Source organism: Rana temporaria, chromosome 11 (genome assembly GCF_905171775.1).
Source record: "Rana temporaria chromosome 11, aRanTem1.1, whole genome shotgun sequence".
Taxonomy (NCBI): domain Eukaryota; kingdom Metazoa; phylum Chordata; class Amphibia; order Anura; family Ranidae; genus Rana; species Rana temporaria.
This window is the reverse complement of record NC_053499.1, coordinates 153,762,075-153,788,663: the sequence shown is the minus strand read 5'-3', so window position 1 is coordinate 153,788,663 and position 26,589 is coordinate 153,762,075. Positions and strand designations below refer to the sequence as shown.

Below are 26,589 nucleotides of genomic sequence, written 5' to 3'. Positions count from 1 at the left end.
GTATCATGTCCGCAGCCTCTGACCATCTCCTGTATCATGTCCGCAGTCTCTGACCATCTCCTGTATCATGTCCGCAGTCTCTATATCAAGAAAGGTGACCACCACTGATATAAGTAGCATCCTGCATTGGGGAAAATACCACATTATGGCCACTAGATGGGGCCAAGGATCAAAGGAATAAATATATCTCTAACCATCTCCTGTTTCATGTCCGCAGTCTCTGACCATCTCTTGTATCAGGTCCACAGTCTATGACTATCTCTTGTATCATGTCTGCAGCCTCTGACCATCTCCTGTATCCTGTCTGCAGTCTCTGGCCATCTCTTGTATCATGTCTGCAGCCTCTGATCATCTCTTGTATCATATCTGCAGCCTCTGACCATCTCCTGTATCATATCTGCAGTCTCTGGCCATCTCATGTATCATGTCTGCAATCTCTGACCATCTCCTATATCATGACTGCGGTCTCTGACCATCTCTTGTATCCAGTCTGCAGTCTCTGACCATCTCCCATATCATGTCCGCAGTCTCTGACCATCTCCTGTATCATGTCTGCAGTCTCTATATCGAGAAAGGTGACCACCACTGATATAAGAAGCATCCACCATTTGGGTAAAGTATCACATTATGGCCACTAGATGGAGCTAAGGATCATAGGAATAAATGTAATCCTTAGCTCCACCTAGTGGCCATAAAGCAGTATGTTCCCAACCCCCTCTATTTAATATCACTGAATAACAATCAACCTGTTGAGGAAATAGAAAGAGAATATAAAATTGTGCTGCTCCATTTGCACAAAAAAAAAAAAAATGTACCAGCAGTTTTGCAAGATGAAGATCTCTGCAAACTTCTTTATTTTTTTATGTTTAATTCCTATTTTTTTTTACCAGCTGGTCTTCAGACAACATGAGGGGCCACCAATACTGCAAGTAAACATGGCTATGCTGCGTATGCTCAGAGGGCTACAAAGGGGGGGCTGGGAGTTTTTTCTGAAATAAAAAAAAATAAAAACTTGCTCTTTAAGAATTTCTGTTCTTGATAAAATTTCTGTAGCAAAACTTAAAAAAAATAAATTTTTTTTTTTTTTTTTTACGACACCTAATCAGCGTTTCTTTCTGGAAAGCCTTTTTCTCTCTGTAACGGGGGGGGGGGGGGGGGGGAATGCAATTTCCAATCAAAACGCAAAGCAACCACCCCCAACTATATATAAATACACACCCCGTTAACGACTGATTTCGAGAGATTTTTATTTTATTTTTTCTCTTAATTGCCCGTTTTGTCGCCCCCGCCGCCGCCTTCTCTGACGTTTATTAACCTCGCCAAATGATTCTCATTCTCGTGTCTTAAAATCAATCAATGAGCTGCGGCCTGCGATTCCTTATTTCAATAATCCGGGTAATTTGCTCTTTCAGAAGAAGGTTCTCTCCCCGTCTCTCCAACCAATCATTTCTTTTCTTATGCTAAATACTTTGGAATATATTTTTTTTCTTCTTTTTTTTTTTTGTTGCCAAGATATTTATTCTGCAGTGCAGTCTGAGCTTATCCACCAAAAATAGACACATCCAAAAGTCTTTAAAAAGAACTCTAATGACTTAATGTGCGCAATGCATATCTCCAAAAAGTTCTGGAAGAGGACAAAAAAAATATATAAAGTAATTATGGTTATTTTTTTAGTGCCAGAAGATGTAGAAAATAAAACGGCCAGAAGATATCTGACACTACTTTAACCCTTTCGCTGCCAGAGTAGTTTTTTCCTTTTTTTTTTCTTTTCTTACTATAGTACATGTTGCTGGACTACAAGTAAATTGTTTTTATTATTGCACTTTCAAGAGGTACTAATTCTCTTTATTTTTGCACTTTTTTTTTTTTAAATAATTTTACGCCTGAAGATTAATTAAAAACCTCAGGAGGACAAAAAAAAATATATATAAAGTAATTATGGTTATTTTTTTATTTATTTTTTTAACCACCCGTTTCAGACCTGAAAGTGCCAGAAGATGTAGAAAATAAAACAACCAGAAGATATCTGACATTATTTTAACCCTTTCGCTGCCAGTCGTTTTTGCTTTTTTTTTTTATATTATAGTACATGTTGCTGGACTACAAGTACATTTTTTTATTTTTGCACTTTCAAGAGGTACTAATTTTTTATTTTTTTTTGCACCTTGCACGATCAGTGACGTCACACGTCCAGCCCCGCCCCCCTACAGTAAGAATCACTCCCTTAGGGCACACTTAACCCCTTAGCGCCCCCTAGTGGTTAACCCCTTTGCCAATGTCATTTTCACAGTAAATGCCAAAAGTGTCCGATGTGTCCGCCATAATGTCGCAGTCACAAAAAAAAAAAACAAAAAAAAAAAAAAAATAATCGCTGATCGCTGCCATTAGTAAAAGTAAAAAAAAAAACAATAAAAATGCCATAAAACTATCCCCTATTTTGAAAACGCTATAAATTTTGCGCAAACCAATCAATAGACGCTTATTGCGATTTTTTTTACCAAAAATAGGTAGAAGAATACGTATCGGCCTAAACTGAGGGAAAAAACTTTTTTTTATATATATTTTTGGGGGATATTTATTATAGCAAAAAGTAAAAAATATTGCATTTTTTTCAAAATATTCGTTTTATTTTTGTTTATAGCGCAAAAAATAAAAACCACAGAGGTGATCAAATACCACCAAAAGAAAGCTCAATTTGTGGGAAAAAAAGGACGCCAATTTTGTTTGGGAGCCACGTCGCACGACTGCGCAATTGACGCAGTGGCGAATCACAAAAAGGGGCCTGGTCCTTAACCTGCATAATAGTCCGGGTCTTAAGTGGTTAATGATTGGTAAGCTGCAATATATGACATTTCGGAATTAAAACTGCTTTAAATGAACTGGATGGAATTTTTTCAACCAGGCTAAAAATGTAAGTAGCACCAAAAAGAGTCCGCCGTCTGCTGGGCCCCCGGAGTGCCAAAGGGCCACATGCAGGCTCAGATCGCAGAGAGCTGAATTACATTCTGATACCCAACTGTCCACCAGAGGGAGCACTTCCCTATCTGTATAAAAAACAGCAAATTATAATTGGATCAGAAAGCAGATAAAAATTGGATACATCAAAAAATAAATACAAAAAAATTACTTTCAGGAAAAACAATAACAATAACTGAAAAAATAAAAATAAAAAAACTTGGCTTTTCCCTTTAAGATCTGGAATCAGACGGACCGGCTAGCCGGGAAATCTGAACCATTACACTACAAATAACTCGGCGATCGCCTGAAATGTCAGCGCCGCGCCGGCGTGTGACAAGCTGACAGCGGCACGCATCCTCTCTGTCACAGAGGTATTCCGGCGGAGGGAGCAGTTACACCTGAAAGGTTAGCGTTGTAACTTGACTTGTCAGCCGGCCCCGCGCGCTCGCCGTTTGATACACAGCTGGCTGCGCTCCCCGGCGACTCGTCTTCTTTCCTTTTTTTTTTTTATTCTCCCGGGAAGGATAAAAGACAAAACGCTCGGATTTTATGCCTCGCTGCAGCGAACGGCATTTTCCTGGGTATCCTTAAACCAGAACTCTGCGGTTTGCGTTTAAAGCAGAACTCCGGGAATTGCAAACAAATTATCCTTGCAGTACCATCCCCCCCCCCCTTCCCCCAGCAGTGCAAGGGTTACATGCTCGGGGGATGGGGAAATCAGGTGTAATACTTACCTTACTCATCGCTCCAGCAGGATCCCTTCCACCTGTGTGACCATCCCTCAAAGCTTCTTCTATAAGGCACTGCAGGCCGTGTCATTAAGTACAATGCAGGGCCACAATAGCCCCACATTGTAGGTTAGGACAGCGAGGACTCGGCCACAAGCCGGAGAAAACGTGGGCACCGGAACCTGCCAGTGCGAGGAGTAAGATAAATACTCACCGCCTAGAGCAGTGATCTCCAAACTGCGGCCCTTTGCCCGCTTTTATCTTGCCCTTGGGGCACCATTTCATTCACTGACAACAACGATGAGGCTTCACTGAGGGCATTGAAGAGGCGGCAATGGTGGGCACAGACTGGCAGCACTCGTGGGCACAGACTGGCAGCACTCGTGGGCACAGACTGGCAGCACTCGTGGGCACAGACTGGCAGCACTCGTGGGCACAGACTGGCAGCACTCGTGGGCACAGACTGGCAGCACTCGTGGGCACAGACTGGCAGCACTCGTGGGCACAGACTGGCAGCACTCGTGGGCACAGACTGGCAGCACTCGTGGGCACAGACTGGCAGCACTCGTGGGCACAGACTGGCGGCACTCGTGGGCAATGATTGGCGGCACTCGTGGGCAATGATTGGCGGCACTCGTGGGCAATGATTGGCGGCACTCGTGGGCAATGATTGGCGGCACTCGTGGGCAATGATTGGCGGCACTCGTGGGCAATGATTGGCGGCACTCGTGGGCAATGATTGGCGGCACTCGTGGGCAATGATTGGCGGCATTTGTGGGCAATGATTGGCGGCACTCGTGGGCAATGATTGGCGGCACTCGTGGGCAATGATTGGCAGCACTCGTGGGCAATGATTGGCGGCACTCGTGGGCAATGATTGGCAGCACTCGTGGGCAATGATTGGCAGCACTCGTGGACACAGACTGGCAGCACTCGTGGACACAGACTGGCAGCACTCGTAGAGAATGATTGGCAGCACTCGTAGGCACAGACTGGCAGCACTCGTAGGCAATGATTGGCAGCACTCGTAGGCAATGATTGGCAGCACTCGTAGGCAATGATTGGCAGCACTCGTAGGCAATGATTGGCAGCACTCGTAGGCAATGATTGGCAGCACTCGTAAGCAATGATTGGCAGCACTCGTGGGCAATGATTGGCAGCACTCGTGGGCAATGATTGGCAGCCCATCGGTGCCCATCAGTGCAGCCTCATCAGCGTACATCAATGAAGAAGGAAATTAAAATTACTTGTTCAAAATGTAATAACCAAATATAAAAAAAAAAAAAATGTCAATTCTGTCCTTTTTTTTTTTAAATGTAACATTTGGGTAGCGTGTTGTATGACCGCGCAATTGTTATTTAAACTGCATTAGCGCTGAACATTGAAAATTGGTCTGGGCAGGAGGGGGGGTTTAGGTGCCCAGTATTGAAGGGGTTAATTTAGTATTCAGAGACCCTTCTCAAAACACCTTTGCCATACCATCGAATAATAATACCAATAGGACTACTTATCCACTCTTTCAAGTCTTAATTGAAGAGAACCTGTCTAAGCAGAACATTAAAGCCGTCACTACTGATCCCGAGCCTCCCGGGCCGTCATCCTGACCCTCCCCTCACTACTCGATGAGTCAATACCTTGGGGGGGGGGGGGGGATGTGTATATCAAGTATCCCGATACATACCCGGAAAAGGCCCCGTACACACGTCCGAGAAACTCGACGAGCAAAACACATCGTTTTGCTCGTCGAGTTCCTTGTGAAGCCGCCGAGGATCTTGGCGAGCCAAGTTTCCCCATTGACTAACGAGGAAATAGAGAACATGTTCTCCATTTGGCTCGACGAGTTCCTCGTCGGTTTCCTCGGCCAAAAGTGTACACACGACCGGTTTCCTCGGCAGAATACGGCTCCCGTCGAGTTTCTGGCTGAATTCTGCCGAGAAACTCGGTCGTGTGTACGGGGCCTGACAGTTTCCCATCCTCAGGAAGAGTACATCTCAGAACACACAGTTTAGATTTTGGGCTGTCGATATGATCCTCAGGGGAGGATCCCCCGAGGCGTTCGCTGTCTTCCCTCCAGACACATTTCCCCGTCACCTCCCATTACACTACTTGTTTTCAGAATGTCATAAACAATGAAAACAAAAGGAAATGCAGCCGGCGGCCTTTCTAATAAATAAGTCAACATTCAAGTATTTTTAGGAAGAACTCGGCAAACAAACATATATATATATATATATATATATATATATATATATATATATATAATGAACTCCAAGCAGAAGAATGATATCATGTGTTGTTGTCCATACCTTTCCTTAGCAGGTTTCCTGTAATGCCGCAGAGCAGTCATAAAACTTCCTCGTGTATCTGAAATAAAGCAGCGGGGCAGCGATTCCCGTTTTCCATGACGAATCTATTGGCTTTCCATGAGCAAGCATGGAAAAAGAGGGGGTCTTGTAATAAACCTTACTCTGGTTTTGGCTAATATTACATCCTCTATGCCCAATGGGGGGTAAAGTTAGTCCCCGATTCTGACCACTCATCTACCCGCTCATCCGCCTCTAAAGTCTCTGATGGACAGACTACTGAAACGAGTGTGCCAAACGTAACTACAACAGACGTTGCGATGTGTGGTCCTATACCGAACCCTCCCATTGCAACTTCCTGACCAAGTCCAGACGTTCAGGCCGAAACACGTAGAGGTCATCATGTGTGGTCCTATACAGAACCCTCCCACTGCAACTTCCTGACCAAGTCCAGACGTTCATGCCGAAACACGTACATGTCATCATGTGTGGTCCTATACAGGACCCTCCCACTGCCCCTTCATGACCAAGTCCTGACGTTCAGGCCGAAACATGTTCAAATCATCACGTGTGGTCCTATACCGAACCCTTCCACTGCCCCTTCCTGACCAAGTCCAGACGTTCAGGCCGAAACACGTAGAAGTCACCAAGTGTGGTCCTATACAGAACCCTTCCACTGCCCCTTCCTGACCAAGTCCAGATGTTCAAGCCGAAACACGTAGAGGACATCATGTGTGGTCCTATACAGAACCCTCCCACTGTCCCTTCCTGACCAAGTCCTGACGTTCAGGCTGAAACATGTAGAGGTCATGTGTGGTCCTATACAGAACCCTCCCACTGTCCCTTCCTGATCAAGTCCTGACGTTCAGGCCGAAAAATTTAGAGGTCTTCATGTGTGGTCCTATACAGAACCCTTCCACTGCCCCTTCCTGACCAAGTCCAGATGTTCAAGTCGAAACACGTAGAGGACATCATGTGTGGTCCTATACAGAACCTTCCCACTGCCCCTTCCTGACCAAGTCCAGACGTTCAAGCCGAAACACATAGAAGTCACCAAGTGTGGTCATATACAGAACCCTCCCACTGCCCCTTCCTGACCAAGTTCAGACCGAAACACATACAGGTCATCACGTGTGGTCCTATACAGAACCCTTCCACTGCCCCTTCCTGACCAAGCCCAGATGTTCAAGCCGAAAAACGTACAGGTCATCACGTGTGGTCCTATACAGAACCCTTCCACTGCCCCATTCCTGACCAAGTCCAGATGTTCAAGCCGAAACACGTAGAGGTCATCATGTGTGGTCCTATACAGAACCCTCCCACTTCCCCTTCCTGACAAAGTCCTGACGTTCAGGCCGAAAAATGTAGAGGTTTTCATGTGTGGTCCTATACAGAACCCTTCCACTGCCCCTTCCTGACCAAGTCCAGACGTTCAGGCCGAAACACGTAGAGGTCATCATGTGTGGTCCTATACAGGACCCTCCCACTTCCCCTTCCTGACCAAATCCAGACGTTCAAGCCGAAACACTTACAGGTCATCATGTGTGGTCCTATACAGAACCCTCCCACTGCCCCTTCCTGATCAACTCCAGACTTTCAAGCCGAAACACGTAGAGGTCATCATGTGTGGCCCCTCCCAACTACCAAAGCAGTTGGGTCCATAAGAGCTCTGTGTTTTGGACTCCTAATGGCATGCGTAATCTCCCCCCCCTACAGGGCACAGTGTTCCGAAGGAGGACTATTCCATGTGCCATTGCTTTAACCAGGACAGTAAACACATCTATATACAGGTATCTGTATATGGAAATCCTCCATAAAGAAGGAGTGACTGATTGAGCTGAATTTCTCGGTGATGCCCGACTACAGATAGAACCCATGCCATATATAAAACTATAAACGATGTTGATCGTCTCACCATGTATAGGACCAAGCCTATATTTGCATCTTACTTCACCATATAAGGTGTGCCTCTAGGAACATTGACTATGTGTGGCTACTTATGGTACTATGTTCATACACTATATTGTCAAAAGTATTGGGACGCCTGCCTTTACACGCACATGAACTTTAATGACATCCCAGTCTTAGTCCGTAGGGTTCAGTATTGAGTTGGCCCCGCCCTTTGCAGCTATAACAGCTTCACCTCTTCTGGGAAGGCCGTCCACAAGGTTTAGGAGTGTGTCTATGGGAATGTTTGACCATTCTTCTTGGAGGATGTCAATAGATGCCCTCTGAGAACTGGATGACTGCGCTGTAGCCGTCTTTTGGCACGGTCGGAAAGTGGATAAGTTGGGAATTTAGCCTTTTGCCAGCCATTCGGATTTAACAGATGCAACTTTTCAGGATGACTGTTTATGCAGAATTAAAAATTGCAAAATAAAAAAATCAATTAATACCAAAGAAATAAGATTTTCTGATTGGAAATTATGGAAACTTTGGAAGTTTTCCACTGAAGTCAGGTTAGAAAATCTCCGTCAGCGAGAGGTTAATGTCAGGTCAGCAGAGCTTCTCCTTATCTCCCCTGTGAAACTAATAAGAAATGTAATCAAGTATCAGTACAGAGACCATGTACTTATATTACAGACAGGCTCCGCGCCTCCTTACTGCGCCTCCATAATACGTTTATACGCCCCCTGGACAGTGACGGCCATGTTTAAGACCGTCTAACATTCTCCAACTGTTTACTTCTAGTTTTTGGGTTGGGCTACCTGCAAATGTGAAACAAATGAACATAAAAGAGACCCTGTCTCTGGACCAACAAGTTTTCTTCTTTTTAACCACTTCCAGCCCAAGGACGTCATATGACGTCTTTGACTTTCAGTGGGAATATCTGAATGATGCCTGCAGCTTCTCCGGGCTCTCCTGTGCCATTGGGGACTCGAAGAAAGAATCGGCCGCCACTGGATGACAACCAGAGAGATTTCCGGTGACCAGTCATCTCTATGACCGTCGGAGGCCCGGGCACGGCGTTATGACGTCAAGTCCGGGCCGCGGTTGTAAACAAAGCCGCGATCGCTTAGGTGAGGAGGAATGGGAAGAGTGCCTCTCCACGTTTATTCCCTCCATGATTGCAGCTAGGGGTGCAACGGATCACAGTTGATCCGTGATCCGAACGGGTCACCCCCTTCGGATCGGAACACACTGTGATCCGCGGATTGCCGCGGTTCGAGCTAGGCCGAAGCCGCGGCCTTTCCTAATGTTATGGCCGCGGCTCCAGGGCTAGGCCGAAGCTGCGGCCTTTCCTAACGTTATGGCTTCGGCCTACCTCCAGAGCCGCGGCCATAACGCTAGGAAAGGCCGCGGCTTCGGCCTAGCTCCGGAGCCGCAGGAATAACATTAGGAAAGGCCGCGGCTTCCTAAAAAAAAACCTACATAGCATACTAGCTCATTATGTAATACTCACCTCAGATGCCACCACGGCCCTCCTCTGTTTACACCCACAGAGGAGGAGCCCGCACTCGTGGGACACACGCTGGGAGTGTCTGTACTGCCAGAGGGGGGTCTCTTGCCCTGAGAGGAGGGGGGGGGGTCTCTTGCCCTGAGAGGAGGGGGGGGGGGGGTCTCTTGCCCTGGGGGGGGGGGGGGGGCCTCTTGCCCTGAGAGGAGGGGGGGGGGGGGGGTCTCTTGCCCTGAGAGGAGGGGGGTCTCTTGTACTGGCCATGATTAAGCACTGACCGCAGTGTGAAACGCGTAGGCTGCCATCTCCACTCTTTTGCTGTACTTTGTAGTGCATTTGCCATCTTTTTTAAATAAAGACAACCTAAGGGTTTTTTGGAAGTGCGGCTGTCCATTCTTCTAGCCTTTACAATTAGCAATAGCATTCCGATTTCAGAATTTTTTTTTTTCGAACAGGCGTGAAAGCTTTCTGCATTTAAAATAGGCCAAATTTATCCAAACCCCCCCCCCCAAAGAAAAAAACACAACATACAAAGTGGGCAGCCATGACATGGTTAAAGAAGTAAATGAAGTCTTCCTTCTACAGCCATGTCAGCCGAGGCGTTTACAGACTGGGTTCGGCGAGGAGATAAACGGTGTATTCCCTGGTGTGGGGTGAGTCAGTGCCGGAGTTGGATCCCGAATCTCACTGTAAGCATTTAAGAATCCCGATTAACATTCTCTCTAATCAAGAGGGAAAGGGGAAGAGCAGAAAGTCCCATTCCTCCTCCTCTGTCACCACAAGTTACAGCCATGTATGCGTTGTGCTGGAGAACCCAAGCCTCTGTTTTTTTCCTCCAAACATATTCCTGAAAACTTTTCCACGTGACAACGTTGGTGGACCGTTGTACCACGTCATCATGGACACCATCCCGACCCTTCATAAATCACCTTCGCCTTTCAAAATCACTCAATATCTTAATGTAAAGTTCATTATTAGTCTGTACTGTAACAGAGCTAAAGTTTCACTCACACTCATCACAGTCACCAATTTTCTGCCCAACAGCGGAACGCACGCGTGTGCCATTTCTTCTACTACTCCGTAAAGAGTCCCACTGGTCTGATCTAGAAGAGTGCAGGTCACAACAGGTCAGAACACCCTTTCAGTGAGAATGACTCGCCACCATAGTGCAACGCTGCAGGAATTCCGGGAATTAAATTGTCACACATTGTGCATGTTCACTGGTCTCTGAACATTTTGTCTGGAACTCCTGTTATGACTCTGTACCTTTTGGATTTTAAGAGAAACAAGCCCTAGTGACTATCAACTGCCATCCAACCGTATACACTACAATTTGGTTTATATTTTGGCTGTAAGATAGAGATCTGCATTTGTAGCCAACGTTTTTCTCTGCCGTCTCCCTAAACCACCTCCCAGATTCCTCCACCAACTACCCTTCTCCCTCCACCATCTCTACAGTTTTCTCCACCATCTCCCTACACCATCTCCCTGTCCGCTGTGTCCCTCCATCTTCCCAGCTCCCTCCACCAGCTCAACGTCTCCCTCCACCATCCCCACGTCTCCCTCCACGTCTCCCTCCACCATCTCCCCCCACCATGTCTCCCTCCACCATCTCCCCCCACCATCCCCACGTCTCCCTCCACCATCCCCACGTCTCCCCCCACCATCCCCACGTCTCCCTCCACCATCCCCACGTCTCCCTCCACCATCCCCACGTCTCCCTCCACCATCCCCACGTCTCCCTCCACCATCCCCACGTCTCCCTCCACCATCCCCACGTCTCCCTCCACCATCCCCACGTCTCCCTCCACCATCCCCACGTCTCCCCCCACCATCCCCACGTCTCCCTCCACCATCTCCACGTCTCCCTCCACCAACTCCCCATCCACTGTGTCCCTCCACCATCCCCACGTCTCCCTCCACCATCCCCACGTCTCCCTCCACCATCCCCACGTCTCCCTCCACCATCCCCACGTCTCCCTCCACCATCCCCACGTCTCCCCCCACCATCCCCACGTCTCCCCCCACCATCCCCACGTCTCCCCCCACCATCCCCACGTCTCCCCCCACCAGCTCCCTCTACCAGTTCCCTGTTTCCCTCCACCAACTCCCTCTACCAGTTCCCTGTCTCCCTCCACCAGCTCCCTCTACCAGTTCCCTGTCTCCCTCCACCAGCTCCCCATCCACTGTGTCCCTCCACCATCCCCACGTCTCCCTCCACCATCCCCACGTCTCCCTCCACCATCCCCACGTCTCCCTCCACCATCCCCACGTCTCCCTCCACCATCCCCACGTCTCCCTCCACCATCCCCACGTCTCCCTCCACCATCCCCACGTCTCCCCCCACCATCCCCACGTCTCCCTCCACCAACTCCCCATCCACTGTGTCCCTCCACCATCCCCACGTCTCCCTCCACCATCCCCCACGTCTCCCTCCACCATCCCCCACGTCTCCTTCCACCATCCCCCACGTCTCCTTCCACCATCCCCCACGTCTCCCTCCACCATCCCCCACGTCTCCCACCACCATCCCCCACGTCTCCCACCACCATCCCCCACGTCTCCCTCCACCATCCCCCACGTCTCCCTCCACCATCCCCCACGTCTCCCTCCACCATCCCCCACGTCTCCCACCACCATCCCCCACGTCTCCCACCACCATCCCCCACGTCTCCCACCACCATCCCCCACGTCTCCCACCACCATCCCCCACGTCTCCCACCACCATCCCCCACGTCTCCCTCCACCATCCCCCACGTCTCCCACCACCATCCCCCACGTCTCCCACCACCATCCCCCACGTCTCCCACCACCATCCCCCACGTCTCCCTCCACCATCCCCCACGTCTCCCTCCACCATCCCCCACGTCTCCCTCCACCATCCCCCACGTCTCCCTCCACCATCCCCCACGTCCACTATGTCTCTCCACCATCTCCCAAGCTCCCTCCACCAACTCCCTACACCATATCACTGTGTCCCTCCAACATCTCCCTCCACCAGCTCCCTCCATCAACTCCCCATCCCTCCACACCCTGCCACTGAAAGCCCAAATGCAGCAAAAGTAATTTTTCTTTTAGTTCTGGAAAAAAAATGCTAAAGAGTTTAAAGTTCCAACCCTTTCCAACTTTAAAATAAGAAGAAAAGAAAAAGAAAAAGAAAAAGAAAATTGAGCTTTACGTTTATTTTGTTCTTCTTGCAATTACTTGACATCATGACAGAATGGTGAAAATATTTAGCCAGGCACACCTAAGCGTGACATCACGCACGTCCCACAAAACCCAATACAACATTGTCAGGCAAGATAAAAAAAAAAACACAACATAACATAAATTTTTTATACTCAGTGAATCTTCGCAATACTGCCACATTCCCCGTGATTTGTCTCTAAAGAAAAAAAAATTGTGTATAGAAAAATACCTGTTGATTGGTTTATTTTTTAGTACTTCTGTTTTGCAGCCCCGGGGTTCCCAGCTTGAGTCCCAGGCCCAGGACACTTCTCTGCATGGAGTTTGCATGTCCTCCCTGTGCTTGTCTGGGTTTCCTCCAGGTAGTCCCGACTCCTCCCACACTCCAAAGACATGCTGGTGGATTAATTGGCTCCTGTCTAATCTTTCCCTAGTATGAGATGGGACCCTTAGATTGTAAGCTCTCATGGCGAGGACTGATGTGCATGTCCTCTATTCTTTGAGTACGTTAAAGCGATATTAAACCCAAAAGCAAAAAAATTATTATATTGCAGCTTACCAATTCATAGATGTGATGGTTGCGTTGGTTTTCTCTTTTAGGCTTTCTTTTCTTTATTTTTTTATCTGGTGATCTGCCCAGTAAGTTTTTTTTTTTAAAAGAACAAGCTCTCCTACAAATGTAGCACTTACAGGGAGGAGACAAACCAATTACCAATAATCAGCCTTTATGTAAAACCTTTTACTCCAAAAAAAAAAAAACAGTTTGCTGTATCTGCTTATAAAGTGTAAGATGGAGTTTGGCTTCAATTTGTAAGTGTATTTAAATCTGCTAGTACGTCCAACGCTCTCCTCCCCCCCAGACTGACAAAGCTGATGTCTGCTTTGCCTCCTGTTCTCCTTCATCCAGAGTGGGGGGGGGGGGGGGGCTGTTTAATACAGGTGGCATCTTACTGGCCAGATCACCAGGTTGGGAGTGGGGAAAAGCCTTAAAAAAAACGAATGCAGCCATCACATCTAATGATTGGTAAGCTGCAATATATTGTAAAATAATATTGTAATAATGTAATATATTACATTTTTGATTTAAAACTTAAAGGGGTTGTAAAGGTAATTATTTTTTTTTTCCTAAATATCTTCCTTTCCCTTAGTGCAGTCTTCCTTCACTTACCTCATCCTTCCATTTTGCTTTTAAATGTCCTTATTTCTTCTGAGAATTCCTCACTTCCTGTTCTTCTGTCTGTAACTCCACACAGTAATGCGAGGCTTTCTCCCTGGTGTGGAGTGTCATGCTCACCCCCTCCCTCCCTTGGGCTACAGGAGAGTCAGGATGCTCTAACGCCACACAGTAATGCGAGGCTTTCTCCCTGGTGTGGAGTGTCGCGCTCGCCCCCTCCCTTGGACTACGGGAGAGTCAGGACGCCCACTAACACACAGCTCCTTTCTCTATCTGCAACGTAGAGAGGGTCCTGACTCTCCTGTAGTTTAAAGGAGGGGGCGAGCACGACACTCCACACCAGGGAGAAAGCCTTGCATTACTGTGTGGAGTTACAGACAGAAGAACAGAAAGTGAGGATTTCTCAGAAGAAATAAGGACATTTAAAAGCAAAATGGAAGGATGAGGTAAGTGAAGGAGGACTGCACTAAGGTAAAGGAAGCCATTTAGGAAAAAAAAAAATTACCTTTACAACCCCTTTAAGGTGCTCACTGACAATCAAGCCACAAAAAAAAAAAACACCGATGTGCGTACTCACGTTTTTTTCTGTGGTCAACTAAACCCATGGCTTGTTTGGCTGAACATTTGGCAAACCAGTTGTCCCCGAGCAAAACCGTGACTTCGTTGGTCTGGGCGAGCCGCCCTGGCATAAAGGCTAGCGGGCCGAAGGGTACCTAAGGGGAGAAAAGACAACTGTAAACATTGAAGCCGGACAAGAGGAGTGCCTTGTGAAGACTGAAAAACGAGGGGAACCAAGAGACAAGGGGTTGTAAGCCTTTCCATATACCCAGTGGAGTGACGCAGCACACAGGAACATAGCCGAGGCTGTCAATCACACCCACCACCTTTTTTCTCTTGGTGTCAAAAGTGATTCGCGCTGATAGCAGAGGAAGGAGGCAGCAGACAGAAATGACACTTAGAGCTCTGGATTAAAACAAGTACACACTATAGAGGGATATGCTTTGTTTATCATGACTTTAAAGTGGAGTTCCGCCAAATTCTTTATATATTAGTAGCTACAAACACTGTAGCGGCTGAATTTTAAAATAAGGACACCTACCTGTCCTGGGCGCCCGGGCTGTTGGCACCCGAAGCCGATCGGTCCCTCGGCTCTCGGGTGGAGGCGCCGCCATCTTTGGTAAGGGAATCAGGAAGTAAAGCCTTGAGGTTTCACAGCCTGGTTCGCGCTGCGCGAAAACCTACTGATCCCTTCTGTCTTCCCGGACCTGTGTGTCTCCTATGATACAGCGGGGGGGTCCAGACATAGCGTAGATCGCCATGGGTAGTATGGCTGTCTATGCCTGGAAGCTGAAAGTGGGAGCAAATACCTGGATTACACAGGTATTTGTTCCCTCCTAATCCCTGAAAGGTGCCAAATGTGACACCAGAGGGGGGTATATATACATACACACACACACCATAGTTTGTGGACACTATGGGCCAGATAAAGATAGAATTGCGTAATGGGTATGGTCTTTGGGACTGGGCGTTCCTATTTGATTGACAGGCTTCCGACGGTCGCATACAGCGCGTCACGATTTTCCGAAAGTAGCCGAACGTCGGTGCGCGGGCGCCGTACAGAGCCGCACCGACGTTCGGCTTCTTTCGGCTACTCGTGACGCGATGTATGCGACCGTCGGAAGCCTGTCAATCAAATAGGAACGTCCAGTCCCGAAGACCCATACCCGGAAGCGGCGGAGAAAATCGCTCTCTAAAACGGTAAGTACTGCTTCGATTTTAAAAAAAATACCCGATTCCCCTTCACAAAACGAGCAATTAACCACTTGCTTCCTGGGCACATAAAACCCCCTTCGTTCCCAGGCGAAATTTCAGCTTCCGGCACTGCGTCGCTTTAACTGACATTTGCACGGTCGTGCGACGTGGCTCCCAAACAAAATTGACGTCCTTTTTTCCCCACAAATAGAGCTTTATTTTGGTGGTATTTGATCACCTCTGCGGTTTTTATTTTTTGCGCTATAAACAAAAAAAGAGCGACAATTAAAAAAATATATTTAATTTTTTTTACTTGTTGCTATAATAAATCTCCCATTTTTAAAAAAAAAAAAAAACTTTTTTTTCTCAGTTAAGGCCGATACGTATTTTTCGACGTATTTTTGTAAAAAAAAAAAAAAAAAAAAACGCAATAAGCGACTGGTTTGCGCAAAAGTTATAGCGCCTACAAAATGGGGAACAGAATTATGATTTTTTTTCATTATTTTTTTTTTACTAGTAATGGCGGCGATCTGCGATTTTTATTGGGACTGCGATATTGCGGCGGACGTATCGGACACTTTTGACACAAATTTGGGACCATTCACATGTATACAGCGAATAGTGCTATAAAAATGCACTAATTACTGTATAAATGTGACTGGCAGGGAAGGGGTTAACACTAGGGGGTGAGGAAGGGGTTAAATGTATTCCCTGGGTGTGTTCTGTGTGGGGGGAGGGGGGTGACTGGGGGAGGTGACCGATGCTGTGTCCCTATGTACAAGGGGCACAGATCGGTCTCCTCTCCTCTAACAGCACGTGGAGCTCTGTGTTTACACCCCATCATTACACACAGAGCTCCACGTCCCTGCTGTTACCGGCTGTGTTCCCGACGATCGCGTGTACCCGGCGGACATCGTGGCCGCCAGGTACACGCATCGGGTCCCCAGCGATGCGGCGGCACAGTGGTTACCCGCCGCGCGCCCCCCAGTGGTGCGCGCGGGTAATGCATTTCAAATGACGTCCAAAGACATCCACTTGGCACCTGAGAACCGCGCTGTTGACGTCTTTTGTCAATAGCGCGGGTCTCAAGTGGTTAAACTAATGTTAAAAAAAAAAATTTGGGGTGAACTCCCGCTTTAACAAGTCACCTATAGAAGAAGAATACTCACCATGATATCATAGGACAGCTTCTCGGGCAGAGACCCAAGCCTCTCCTGAAGAGCATCATAATCGCTTTCTACCTTCTTCCTGGAGGAAACAGACACTTCAATTACCAAATACAGAAATAATCAGAAAGGAGACATTCCTGCAAGAAATACATGGAGGCAAATAATGATGATAGAACGTTGTTGTCAAAGGGCCTGAGCCAGGATTATATGAGCCAAAAACATTTTCTGGTTTAGGATAAAGTGGGGAAGGATTAGAACCAGTTAGGTTTTTAGTGCTACATGGGGCGCCTTTAGAGAGATTTTTGCTCACTTCCTGTCCTGGCTTTTCCAGACAGGAAGTGAGAAAAGATTTGCCACAGGGGACACAGACAGTTCAGAAATCTGACATGGGTTGTAGTCTTCATTTACTCAAATAAAATACAGTAAATCCTTGGATTGCGAACATAATTCGTTCCAGAAACATGCTTGTAATCTAAAGCACTTGTATATCAAAGCGAATTTCCCCATAAGAAATAATGTAAACACGAATGATTCGTTCCACAACCATTTATTCCTAGGTCCTTCAGTTTACAGTCCATATAAAAAGATGATAGCGATGTGATTGGTTGTGTAACCATAAAGGGCCAGATCCACAAAGAAGCAGGGCTGTGGAGTCGGAGGAAATTTTGGGTACCTGGAGTCCTACTAAATTTAGATTGCCGAAACATTTAGGAGTCGAAACATTTATCTACCGACTCCACAGCCGTGCAAAGAAGTTACGTCGGCTTATCTATTGATACGCTGCGTAACTTCTAGGATTCTCCGGCGTATCTTTGTTTTGTATCCACAAAACAAGATACGCCTGAATGGGGGGCTAGATCCGACTGACGTACGTCTTAGTACGCCATCGGATCTTAGGTGCATATTTACGCTGGCCGCTAGGTGGCGCTTCCGTTGATTTCCGCGTAGAGTATGCTGGCGCCATCTGGTGGTGGCTGTTGGTATTACAAGTTAAACAGCAATTCTAATGTCATTTTTCACTATTTTCACTGCCATCTTCTTCCCTCTAATTAGAACCCCCAAACATTATATATATTTTTTATCCTAACACCCTAGAGAATAAAATGGCGATTGTTGCAATACTTTGTCACGCCGTATTTGCGCAGCAGTCTTACAAGCGCACTTTTTGGGGAAAAAATTACACTTTTTTTAATTAAAAAATAAGACAACAGTAAAGTTATCCCCATTTTTTTTTAATATTATGAAAGATGATGTTACGCCGAGTAAATTCATACCCAACATGTCACGCTTCAAAATTGCGTCTGCTCGTGGAATGGCGGCCAACTTTTAACCTTTAAAATCTTCATGGGCGACGTTTAAAAAAACATTCTACAGGTTGCATGTTTTGAGTTACAGAGGAGGTCTAGGGCTAGAATTATTGCTCTCGCTCTACCAATCGCGGCGATACCTCACATGTGGTTTGAACACCGTTTACATATGCGGGCGCTGCTCACGTATGTGTTCCCTTCTGCGCGTGAGCTCGTCGGGATGGGGCGCGTTTTCTGGCTCCTAACTTTTTTAGCTGGCTCCTAGATTCCAAGCAAATTTGTCAACCCCTGATCTAAATAATAATATTGGCTTAAATTGGTGAATAGATTAGACTTTTTTTTATTTCTTTCTTATTTTAATTGTATGTTTTATAGCAGAAAGTAAAAAAAAAAAAAATAATATATATATATATAAATAAATTAGTTTTATTTTTTTTACTTTCTGCTATAAAACATACAATTAAAATAAAAAAGAAATAAAAAAAAGTCTAATCTATTCACCAATTTAAGCCAATTTTATTATTATACTTTTTTTTATTGGCGGTCTGTTTTTGTTTATAGCGTAAAAAAAAAAAAAACCGCAGAGGTGATCAAATACCACCAAAAGAAATCTATATTTGTAAAAAAATTAAAAAAAAGAAGAACTAAAATTGTATTTGTTTACAGAGTCGCACGACCGCGCACCCAACTGTCGGCTAAAAATAACGCAATGCCGTATCGCAAAAAATGGCCTGGTCAGGAAGGGGAGGGTAATTTTCCAAAAGGAAGTGGTTTCAAACTGGAACATAGACAAGAATTAAAAATAAAGAAGTAATAAAAAAAAGCAGCTGAAAGTGCTTAAAAAAACCCAGAAATTTCTTTCTTCTAAAATGACATTGGCGCAGTTTAGAGCGGACAGAAAAGTGACAATTGACCGCATTCTTCTATTCGACTGCAGGGAAGGGACTCCCCTGTATGGAATTATTCCCCGAAGACTCTCCCGATCTGTACAATTTCTAAATATATATAAATAAATAACTACAATTAGGATAGTATTGTTGATTTAACGCGAGCGCGCCGAACAAAACCCGCGCAAATGTGGATGAAAAATATTTCCCCAATTAAAAAAACTCGCTGAAATAATTTTTAGTGCACGCAGACACAATATAATCTCCAAAGCTTCCATTAAACATAAAAGATGGAGCCGCGTCGCGTTCATAAATAACAAATATAGCTCGGCTCAAAGTTGTGCGCGGCGGCGGCAAAACGGCATAAAAACCAAAACAGTAAAAAAAGGCGTCGCACTTCAGATCACCCCTCGTTCATTTAGAGTCAAAGTGGTTGTAAACCTTTCTACATACTCAAGTGAAGTGACTGGCCTCAGGTGATAAACAGGTACAGCTTATATAGGAGGATTTGTGTATCTGTAGCCCTATCGTCTCGACAGCCAAAGTACACACTACATATTTAGCCTGTCTGAGGTGTCAGAAAAAAGGGGTCGGAGAGTTGAAATTACACACTGCAGAGCTCAGTGCGGAGAGCTCTGGAAGCTGATTGGAGGGAAGGGACACACCCCCCTTTACACAACACACAGGCATTTGGATCCCAGTTTGGTGCGCAGCCATCCGGACTTTCCTTTCATTATTGCTTCAGCTGTGACTGGGCGAGCGCCCTGCAGCGAGGAGATCATGCCATTGGAAGTCGGCTCTACTGCGAGCAGAGTGGATCTTTTGTGTGTAAGATGTAAAGCAGCGCACAGAGGTCAGTAGGATGTAGGGCAGAACACAGAGGTCAGTAGGAGGCCAAAGTATAGGGAAGTCAGGGGGACACAATACTGTGCGATCATAAAGGCACAGTGCAGGGGGGCCAGGATGGCTAGAGTGTCAGGAGGGCACGGCGCTGGGGAGTCCGGTCAGGAGGGCACGGCGCTGGGGAGTCCGGTCAGGAGGGCACGGCGCTGGGGAGTCCGGGTCAGGAGGGCACGGCGCTGGGGAGTCCGGGTCAGGAGGGCACGGCGCTGGGGAGTCCGGGTCAGGAGGGCACGGCGCTGGGGAGTCCGGTCAGGAGGGCACGGCGCTGGGGAGTCCGGTCAGGAGGGCACGGCGCTGGGGAGTCCGGTCAGGAGGGCACGGCCCTGGGGAGTCCGGTCAGGAGGGCACGGCCCTGGGGAGTCCGGTCAGGAGGGCACGGCCCTGGGGAGTCCGGTCAGGAGGGCACGGCCCTGGGGAGTCCGGTCAGGAGGGCACGGCCCTGGGGAGTCCGGTCAGGAGGGCACGGCCCTGGGGAGTCCGGTCAGGAGGGCACGGCCCTGGGGAGTCCGGTCAGGAGGGCACGGCCCTGGGGAGTCCGGTCAGGAGGGCACGGCCCTGGGGAGTCCGGTCAGGAGGGCACAGCCCTGGGGAGTCCGGTCAGGAGGGCACGGCCCTGGGGGGGGGGGGGGTCAGGAGGGCACGGCGCTGGAGAGGGGGGGTCAGGAGGGGACAGCGCTTGAGAGGGGGGGTCAGGAGGGGACGGCGCTGGAGAGGGGGGTCAAGAGAGCATGGCACTTGAGAGGGGGGGCAGGAGGGCATGGTGCTGGGGGGGTGAGTAGGGCATGGCGCTGGGGAACTCGGCAGGTAGGTTAATGCCCGCCTAAAACTTTTGCACAGTACTGCATTTTTTAATAAACTTAGATTTGTTTTAGATTGTTATTTCCATCTGTGTTTTGTCTGGGGGGGGGGGGGGGGGGGTTCACGCTCTGTGTTAGTCCTGCGGAAGAATGACACAGGTACTGTAACAGTGGAAAGTGAGTGAAAATGCAAACGTTTGTGTTGTCACCAGAACAGGATTTGAAGGGAAATCTCCCAATGGGGACACCTGTTACAGTTCATTTGCCGTTATCTACACAGCAGGAAATGAATTGATTTCTCCTTTAATAGCACACATAACAAAAACCTAACAGGGGTTTTACCCAATAAATCCTCTTTCCAAAATTATTTTTAAAAAAATTTAAAATTTAATACAAATTTCTGGCTTTCGATACGCTTAAAATCTGCTTCCCATAGTACAAAAAAAAATTCTTGGCATGTACTGAGCCCTGAGATTGCAGTCCAGACATCCTATAAAAAAGAAGAAGATTCTAAGATTAAAGATTACACGGGGCCCCAGGTGAGGAGACGGATCCCCACACCAAAGAGCGGCAATTCATATGTGTGAGTTCCACTGATGTGAAGTTTAAATAAAATATAATTAAAATGAGTTCCGATTAAAGATTCATGAATGCAAAAGGTTTCTGTGGCCGGCGGCGCGCGAGGTCCTCCATGAAAAGTCGTCCGCGCCGAAGAATCAGGACTTTTCTTTTTTAGGTTTTTGTAGATTTCACGCGTTTTGGTTCCATTTGCTGGACGCGGGTTTTTCGACTTTTGAAATAATAAATTTTTATTGAATTTGTTTTACACATGAAAATATTATACTAATAATTCATATTTACCAACTGTCACCAGCAGGTGGCGAACCTCATCATCAGAAAAGTTCCAATGATAATGGCTTAGTCTGGAGGGGAGGAGATTTGTACTGGAAGGGGGGGAGGGGGGGGTTTGCTTGTGAAAGGAGATGTGTGTTACAAACTACTGACCTCTGCATTCTGCGTTACTTACTACTGACCTGTGAACTCTGCACTGATTACTACTCATGTCTGCACTCTGCGTTACGTACTACTGACCCCTGCACTGTGCTTTAAATATTGCTGACCTCTCAACTATGCATTACTTACTACTGACCTCTACACTGTGCATTACTTACTACTGACCCCTGCATTGTGCATTACTACTGACCTCTACACTGTGCATTACTTACTACTGACCCCTGCATTGTGCATTACTACTGACCTCTACACTGTGCATTACTACTGACCTCTACACTGTGCATTACTACTGACCTCTACACTGTGCATTACTTACTACTGACCTCTACACTGTGCATTACTACTGACCTCTACACTGTGCATTACTTACTACTGACCTCTACACTGTGCATTACTTACTACTGACCCCTGCACTGTACATTACATTCTACTGACCTCTTAACTCCATGCTATTTACTATTCACCCTTGCACTCTGTGTTACATTCAACTGAACTCTACATTACTACTTTCCCCTGACCCGTTATGTGGTGCAAGTCGAATGATAGGTAGTGTGGCGGGGATTGTTACCAGAGCAAGGGAGGGAGCCTGCGGGGGGGTGATGGAACCAGGAAAGTAAAAATAAACAAGCAGATAACCCTAGCAGTGCCGGCACACCCCCATTGGAGGGGCAAAACAATAGAAATGTTAATAATCAATACTTCACACTTACCAGTGCTGAATCTTTTCTTGGCAGCCGCTGACAACCTGTCATAAAAAAAAACAAAAAGCAGATAGGGGTTTGTGAGACAATCACTACAAGACCATGGCGACCAATCAGATGCATGTTTAGAGGAAGTTTAAAGGATAAATCCACTTTCGTGAGAAAAAAAATAAATAAGCAAAAAAATAAATAAAAATAAATAAAAATTAAATTATATATATATATATATATATATATATATATATACACACACACACACATATATATACATATATATATATATATATATACAGAGCTTTTTTTCTCCGAAAATAGGTGCAGGAACTCAACCACGACCCCGTTCAGATTTCACAAACAGTAGGAGGGTCTTAAAGGGGCATTAAATACCAGGATTGCATTACATACACAGTGCAGAGTTCAGGGGGTTACACACAGAGTGCAGAGCTGTGACTTGTAAACACAGAAACCAGACTTCTGTGTTTACAAGTGATTGTGGTGAGCAGGCACCAAAGGGTCTGAGCCAGAGGTGGTGGAACTGAGTTCCCCCAAGTTCCCCCTGAAAAAAAGCCCTGTATATATATATATATATACATACATACATACATACATACATACATACATATACACACACACACACACACACACACACACATATATGTAAAATAATAATAATCTAGCATATACACTGGAATCGGATCGGATGGGTGTTCACACTTTGGGGTGTCGTTAACCTAACATTGACACCCCCCCCCCCCCGCGGTTCATATAAACACTATTAGGTAGATTCAGTAAGAGTTAGGCCGGCTTATCAGTAGATAAGCCGACCTAACTCAGAATCTACGCCGACTTATGTTTAAGTGAATGCTCAAACAGAGATACGCTTAAACATATCTAAGATACGACGGCTTGCGCCGTTCTATCTTAGATTGCAATATTTTGGATGGCCGCTAGGTGGCGCTTCCATTGCGGTCGGCGTAGAATATGTAAATGAGGAGATACGCCTATTCTCGAACGTACGCCAGGCCGACGCAGTTCTTTTACGCCGTTTACGTAAGAGATAGGCCGCGTAAAGTTAGAGCTAGGCCCTAGTTGGAATAGTAATGTCAAGTACGGCCGCCGTTCCCGCGTCGATTTTTTTTTACGTCGTTTGCGTAAGTCGTCCGTGAATCGGGATTTACGTCGTTTACGTCCACGTCAAAATCAATAGGCCCGTTCGGCGTAGAATGCAATGCACACTGGGAAATGTAGGCGCCCGGCGCAGTATAAAAAAACGTAAAAAACGTGAGGTCAAGCGCCATTAACATAAAACACGCCCCCCTCAAACACATTTGAATTAGGCGCCCTTGCGCCCGCCGATTTAGGCTACGCCGACGTAACTTATCAGGCAAGTACATTGTGAATCATGTATTTGCCTCGCTAACTTACAGCGGCGTAGCTTAAATTCCTTAAGCTACGCCGCTGCAAAGTTACGCCAACGTACCTGAATCTACCTATATGTAATTTCAATGCGGTGCTGCAAACACACAGGACTCGCTGCGTTTCCCACACCGCATTGATGTAAACTCAGCCCAAAACTACTTCCGATATCCTGACCGCTCCTCACTTGTAAAACTTTTCCTTTTCCCGTTCCGTTAGCATTTGCTTAAGTCGGCGTCACCTTTGTTTTAGCGACACCGTTTTCCCAACCTGACATTATTCCTTTACACGGCTTTTGCACTTCCTCCTGACACTCGCCTGAACTCTAAATGTCAGCGATGCCGAAACACAAGAAGTACGAGCCCCACGGACTGCGAAGGAAAACTACAACGCTATCTTTTCACTGTTACTTAAAGCGGAGCTCCGCCCAAAAGTGCAAGTTCCGCTGTAAGGACTCCTCACCCCCTGACGTGCCACATTTGTCATTTTTGTTTTGGGGGGGGGGCGCGGAAGTTCTCCTCTCCCCCTCCCTCCCTGCAGTCTTCTGGGACACGTCACATGTCCCAGAAGATTGCCTGGCCATTCAAGGCACGCAGTGCAACTCGCGCAGTGCGCACCCGCAAGCTGTCACAAGCAGGTGCCCACACTAGTGATGCCGGCGCCAGGGATAGAAGCGAGACTTCGAGCGCCCGCATCGATGGACTGTGGGACAGGTGAGTGTCTGTTTATTAAAAGTCAGCAGGTTCAAAAAATGAACAGCGGGCGCCATGCTGGGCGCCCGCTGTGTGTTAGCAAAGCGAAGGAATTCCTCTGAACCGAACCACCTCTCAGCCAATCAGGTTGCCGGGTCTGTTACCGGTCACCTGATTGGCTGAAACGTCAGGCGCTGTGATTGGACAACTGAGAGAGGACGGAATAAGACATGGAGGACGTGCAGGAGACCGCCGCTGCGAGACAGGTAAGTGCCGGGCAGCATCTGATGGGGCACAGTAGCGGCAATTGATGGTTACAGTGGCTGTGTTTTTAGCACAGTAACTGCGTTTGATGGGCACAGTAGAGGCAATTGATGGGCACAGTGGCAGCGTCTGATGGGGCACAGTGGAAGCGTCTGATGGGGCACAGTGGCTGCGTCTGATGGGGCACAGTGGCTGCGTCTGATGGGGCACAGTGGCTGCGTCTGATGGGGCACAGTGGCTGCGTCTGATGGGGCACAGTGGCTGCGTCTGATGGGGCACAGTGGCTGCGTCTGATGGGGCACAGTGGAAGCGTCTGATGGGGCACAGTGGAAGCGTCTGATGGGGCACAGTGGAAGCGTCTGATGGGGCACAGTGGAAGCGTCTGATGGGGCACAGTGGAAGCGTCTGATGGGGCACAGTGGAAGCGTCTGATGGGGCACAGTGGCAGCGTCTGATGGGGCACAGTGGAAGCGTCTGATGGGGCACAGTGGAAGCGTCTGATGGGGCACAGTGGAAGCGTCTGATGGGGCACAGTGGAAGCGTCTGATGGGGCACAGTGGAAGCGTCTGATGGGGCACAGAGGAAGCGTCTGATGGGGCACAGTGGAAGCGTCTGATGGGGCACAGTGGAAGCGTCTGATGGGGCACAGTGGAAGCGTCTGATGGGGCACAGTGGAAGCGTCTGATGGGGCACAGTGGCTGCGTCTGATGGGGCACAGTGGCTGCGTTTGAGGGGCACAGTGGCTGCATCTGATGGGGCACAGAGGCTGCGTTTGATGGGCACAGTGGCTGCGTTTGATGGGCACAGTGGCTGCGTTTGATGGGCACAGTGGCTGCGTTTGATGGGCACAGTGGCTGCGTTTGATGGGCACAGTGGCTGCGTTTGATGGGCACAGTGGCTGCAATTGATGGGGGCGTTTTTTCAGGGTTTTTTTGCGCCCCCCCCCCCAAAAAAAAATCTTGAGCACCAGCCGCTACTGCAGTAGTGTAAACTAAACCTTACACATTTAAACTATAAACGGTTATTGTATTCAATTTGTTTTATTCATCATATACTTTGTTTCTTTGGGCCAGATTCACATAGAACTACGTTACGCTGCGGTGGCGTAACGTATCCCATTTACGTTACACCGCCGCAAGTTTACAGCGTAAGTGCCCGTTTCACAAAGCACTTACCTGTAAACTTGCGGCGGCATAGCATAAATCCGCTCGGCGCAAGCCAGCCTAATTAAAATGGGGCGGGCACCATTTAAATTAGGCGCGTTCCCGCGGCGAACGTACTGCGCATGCTCCGTCCGTAAAATTACCCGACGTGCATTACACTAAATGACGTCGCAATGACGTCATTGGTTTCGATGTTAACGTAAATGGCGTCCAGCGCCATTCACGGACGACTTACACAAACGACGTGAAATTAAAAATTTCGACGCGGGAACGACGGCCATACTTAACATGGGTTACACCACCTAGAGGGCACCCTTAGTTTTACGCGACGCATCTCTATGGAAACGAAAACGTAACGTAAATTTAGATCGACGGGCAAAGCGTACGTTCGTGAATCGGCGTAACTAGTCATTTGCATATTCTACGCCGACCGCAATGGAATCGCCACCTAGCGGCCGGCCTAGAATTGCAGCCTAAGATCCGACGGTGTAACACAGTTACACCTGTCGGATCTTAGGGCCATCTATGCGTAACCTGATTCTATGAATCAGGCGCATAGATACGACAATCGTATCTCAGAGATACGACGGCGTATCAGGAGATACGCCGTCGTATCTCTTTTGTGAATCTGGCCCTTGGTTCTTTTCTGTAATGAAACATGGAGTACACAAAGCACCCATAGCACTTGCCTGGAGAGTAAAGGAGAAGTGCATTAAAACAAAGTGCATCATCTTTTTTCCCCCTCCCCCTGACCTAACCCACCTTTCCTGCACCCCGC

The 26,589-nt window shown here is 47.4% G+C and overlaps 1 protein-coding gene across 1 annotated transcript in view; it reads right to left on the bottom strand.

The window, feature by feature from the left end:
* URI1 (URI1 prefoldin like chaperone) overlaps window positions 1–26,589 on the bottom strand; it is an 85,943-nt gene that overhangs the window by 39,074 nt on the left and 20,280 nt on the right. Inside the window, exons 2-4 of the mRNA XM_040329491.1 lie at window positions 22,286–22,320; window positions 16,668–16,746; window positions 14,324–14,459 (exon numbers count right to left, since the gene is read on the bottom strand). Coding sequence (XP_040185425.1) covers window positions 14,324–14,459; window positions 16,668–16,746; window positions 22,286–22,320 — 250 coding nt within the window. The remainder of the gene's footprint in view (window positions 1–14,323; window positions 14,460–16,667; window positions 16,747–22,285; window positions 22,321–26,589) is intronic.